The sequence below is a fragment of the Fopius arisanus genome, unplaced genomic scaffold (genome assembly GCF_000806365.1).
Source record: "Fopius arisanus strain USDA-PBARC FA_bdor unplaced genomic scaffold, ASM80636v1 scaffold00017, whole genome shotgun sequence".
Taxonomy (NCBI): Eukaryota; Metazoa; Arthropoda; class Insecta; order Hymenoptera; family Braconidae; genus Fopius; species Fopius arisanus.
This window is the reverse complement of record NW_011887756.1, coordinates 1,185,135-1,189,687: the sequence shown is the minus strand read 5'-3', so window position 1 is coordinate 1,189,687 and position 4,553 is coordinate 1,185,135. Positions and strand designations below refer to the sequence as shown.

General features: G+C 40.7%; 1 protein-coding gene across 1 annotated transcript in view; it reads left to right on the top strand.

The window, feature by feature from the left end:
• The first annotated feature begins 487 nt into the window (after nt 1–487).
• The window catches only part of fuss (fussel), a 24,387-nt gene continuing 20,321 nt past the window's right edge, over nt 488–4,553 (top strand). Inside the window, exons 1-3 of the mRNA XM_011300458.1 lie at nt 488–583; nt 1,112–2,018; nt 2,275–2,573. Coding sequence (XP_011298760.1) covers nt 488–583; nt 1,112–2,018; nt 2,275–2,573 — 1,302 coding nt within the window. The remainder of the gene's footprint in view (nt 584–1,111; nt 2,019–2,274; nt 2,574–4,553) is intronic.

Here is a 4,553-nt window from a genome sequence, read left to right as displayed (position 1 = left end):
TTATAAAATAAAATATTAAGGATAAAGCATTCTAATAAATTAAAACCACTGACTTCGAAATACTAAAACGCTCTCTCCGATTGAACCACCAAGTCCTTTTCAGTTTTTTTCGTCGTGCTTACAGCTCAAAGTCCAAAGGTGCGTTGACCAGATAAATGAAAGTTATCTATACTCCACCGAAAAGATCTAAATAAAAATAACCAGAGTAAAAATCCCCATGGCGATGATTGAAACCGACAAGCAATACACCCCTCAAATCCCCATCCAGAACCTTTCATTTAAACAAAAGAACTTCATCAAAAACCAACCGTTTGGTCTTTCAACCGCAAAAAATATCGGAATCCAAAAAAAGGACTGAAAAAAGTAGCTATTGATGAACAGACGAGACGAAAAAGCAAATCCGAAACTCTGAAATAAATTAATCGACTGTATGTACACAAAACTGAAAATAAACCCATGTTTTTAATGTTTTTTTTGTCATCACAGGATGGACGGGGCTGCAATATTGTCGCTGCCACCCCTTGGTACCCAGAAATCCGCGCAATCCAGCCCCCAGCCACAACAGCACGCTAAACCGAATCAGGTAATCTGCCTCGCCAGGTTTTTTTTTCCAGCTTTTATTATCCCTCCCTTTTTTCAATTCCTCTTTCACTCTTTCACTTGATTGTACAGTCGTGGATATAACGACTGTAAAAAAAACCAGAAAAAGAGAGAAGGGAACACACGCATTGAACATTTCCACAGCGACCGGCTCCATTGTGGAAAATCTATCGTGTTAATGGAAATTGGTGGTTGAAAAATTGAGTTCTTCATTTTTGAAATAAAGGGTGGGAGGTTCCGTTGAATTTACTTCCGAATTGTCCTCTTAATACAAATTTACGTTTTTTCATTTTTTTGGCAAACGTACTGTGGGATTACGTGAAATAATATAACGTTTTTGCGTTTAGTCATTATGTAATGACCCGAGAAATCAATGTTTTCAGGGAATTACGTTGATTAAATCAGTCCTCTAAAATAAATCACTTAACTCATTCTGTATTTCCATAAAATTCTTGGATATCCAGAATAATTCTGAAAATGTAAACAGACATGGTGCGACTATAGCCTTCAGGAGTTACAGGTTGGTTCAGTGGCTCTGTACGGTATCCACATAGTCTCCTTGGTGATCGAAGGCCAAGAGCGCCTCTGTCTGGCCCAAATCAGCAACACCCTCTTGAAGCAGTTCAGTTACAACGAGATCCACAATCGGCGAGTAGCTTTGGGCATAACTTGTGTCCAGTGTACCCCAGTGCAACTAGAAATCCTGAGAAGAGCTGGTGCAATGCCTCCGTCCTCCCGCAGATGTGGAATGATAACGAGAAGAGAAGCCGAGCGACTCTGCAAGTCCTTTCTCAGCGACAATGCACCTCCAAGACTTCCAGAAGACTTTGCCTTCTCAGTGCACCACGAGTGCGGTTGGGGGAATCGAGGTGCCTTCCTTCCCTCGAGATACAACAGCTCCAGAGCCAAATGCATTAAGTGCGCGTACTGCGGGCTCTTCTTTTCGCCGAATAAATTTATTTTCCATTCCCATCGAACCGGACCAGGAGACAAGTACGTCGAGCCTGATGCTGCCAACTTCAACTCCTGGAGACGACACATGAAGCTGTCCGGGACACCTCCGGACGAAGTGGTTCATGCTTGGGAGGATGTCAAGGCAATGTTCAATGGGGGGACGAGAAAACGTCTGCTGTCGAATCATGAATCGAGGGATTCACCAAATGTTAAGAGAGCAAGACTATCTCCAAGCACGCCAGTCCCTCCAGCTATCACCAGTTCTATACCTCCAGCACCTGCTCATCCAGTGCATCCTAGAGTTCCACCGTTTCCGGAGCTACCGTTTCCACTATCGAGGAGCTTGGTAATGGATTATGTTTGGCATCAGCAAGCTGCTGCTGCTGCCGCTGCTGTCAAGAGTCCTGGCTTTGCATTTCCTTCATACGCCTTGCCGTGGCTCAAGAGGCCTGTCCTTTTTCCAGGTGAGGCTAAACGTGGATTTCAAGTGATTCTTTTAAATAAACAAACAAATTGTTAGTTAAAAACACCAGCTTGCAACTTTTTCGTGCACTGGTTGAGGAAAAAGTTTTGATCTTTGATTAGCAATAGAAGCTTGTTTGACTGCGATATAGCCGTAGGGCAGATGAACCCCTTAGGCTTTCATGATACCGAAACAATCGATTTTGTAGATTTAAACTGAACGATTGTTGAGTGTGTTGTTATTTTCTGATTAACTAGGCCCTTTACCTTCACCCCTAAATGGAACCGGTGCCACTGAGCCGCTGTTGCCACCAGTAACCCCAGCTCCCCTTCATCAATCAGCTTTTCGTCCAGTCATTCGACCGTCGCCCAATGTCGAACCAATGGATCAGTCTGAAGTTAGTGTCGATAAAGACGAGGATTCGGACGATGAAGTGGACATTGAGACGACCGAAGACGATGATCCATCCATTCGGAATCATGTGACTAATCCCATTAGTGTTAATCAAAGTGCTAGGGACAGCTCGCCGCAGTGCTGGAGTCCAGCGCGTGAATCTGTGAGTAATTGTGAATTTATTTTAAAACCTAGTTTGTAAAAGACTATTATATATTCTCATTCATAAGTAAATGATCCGTGTCTGTCACGCGCCCTTCTCCTTTTTTTATTGGAGATAGTTCCAGTGTTTCATTCGCATTGAATTTTGATAGCTCATTAAATGAGATTTAAAAAAATATGATGATTATGTAAACATGTCATTTTCGTGTTTCATATGATTTTCCATTTTCTCTTTTGAAAAAATCCAGGTGAAACGAAAAGTGTCACGTTTGCCGCTGCATAGTTTAGCCTATGAAAATTTTCTATTTCCTTATATTATTTATTTCTATTTTCAATAACTGAAATTTTTAATAAAAAAAAATTATTGAATCAGTTATTAACTGAGAATAATCATGTTACTCGTTTTCTGAAAATTTGTTCCAACGTTGATGTTGGCTCAATGTTGATACAATGTTGCCTTAATGTTGGCCCAACGTTGGTGCAATGTTGGCACAAGGTTGGCAAGAATAAAGTTAATTCACAAATTAATGTGAATATCTAAAACAATATTGATTTCAATATTCAAAAAAAAACCGGATTGAACTAAAAAAAGTGTTTTTTCTTGGAATCCGAAAAATGTGGGATTGACATAATTCTTAATAAGAAAAATTGCGTCGTTTTTTTTACTTTTAGGATTACTTTCCCAATATGATATGAAAATTTCTTATATGTTTATCAGAAAAACGATCGTATCATAAAATCCAATTATATCCTACTCGTGTTATAAAAATATTTCTCCTCTGTAAAATAGTGAGAAAAAATAAGTATGGCAACATCTGGAAGATACTAGTAATTCTGAAAACCTTAACACTTGCCCCTTGTTCACAAGTACACAATTGTCCCTCGCCGTGTGACCCACCATACACTTCACATGAACAATCACACCAGTCTGACGGTTGATACCGACACGCGACCCATCGGCACGCGACCCCATCGTTTTTGTCACTGCAAAAACTCGAGTACAGAAAATATTTGCCCACTCATTTAGATAGATTTTATGCTCCCATTTCATGAACCCAGTCCTCCAACTCTATTACTTAGAACGTAGAAAGGGACGGCATCAATGATGGAGTGAGCAGTGACGTGTAACTGGAGAATCACCCACTCCCCGTATTGAATTTCCCCTAAGGACAATTGCAAACAAGTCTTATTTTAATCGAATCATGTTCATACACATTTTATCACCAATGAAATACCCAAACCGATGATAAAAAATGATAAATTGCCGTTTAATCCCGATAAGTATTGAATAAATACCACCAATGATAATCAAATTGGATAGTTTGGAATGTTGAACTTGCGGCAATTGAAATTATTACCAGAAAAGTCTGAGTTAATTGCAATAATTCCTTCGTAAAGACAAGATCTCTTCGATTCACTGATATGTTTTTATGAGATCCACATGGAGTCCACCTAGGTGAGAGGATAATCCCCAGTACCAGGGGATTGCCAGACGGCTTTTCAATTCCCCTCGTCGGTGAACGTGTCGAGTGTGAGGGGAGTGAAGTACCCTGTATATATTTCACCCCTCTCAAAATCCTTCATGTGCTTGTTGGTTGTAGTACTTCTCGAGCAATCTGTCTCACTCGAGCTGAAGAAGAACTCCCTCCAACCTAGTTACTTCCCTTGCCAATGGGACAACTCTATTGCGGTAACTAAGTAATCCTCCAACGTTATTTGGAGTTATTTGTCGCTCCAGTGGATGCACATTCGTTCATCTGTTGTCCTTTGATGAACCCAAGCTCGAGGCCTTTTTTACCTCATCTAGGCTTGGTGATGACCAAAGAGTGAAGGATTCGGTTGATTTACGAACAAGTGAGAATGCTTTTGGAGGAATCAGGAGGAATGAGGAGGAATGAAGGTGCACTGGAGATGGAGATGGATTTAGTCGATCAAATGCAATTAAATGGTGTCACGTACTTCCAAGTTGCTCTCTTCTGGA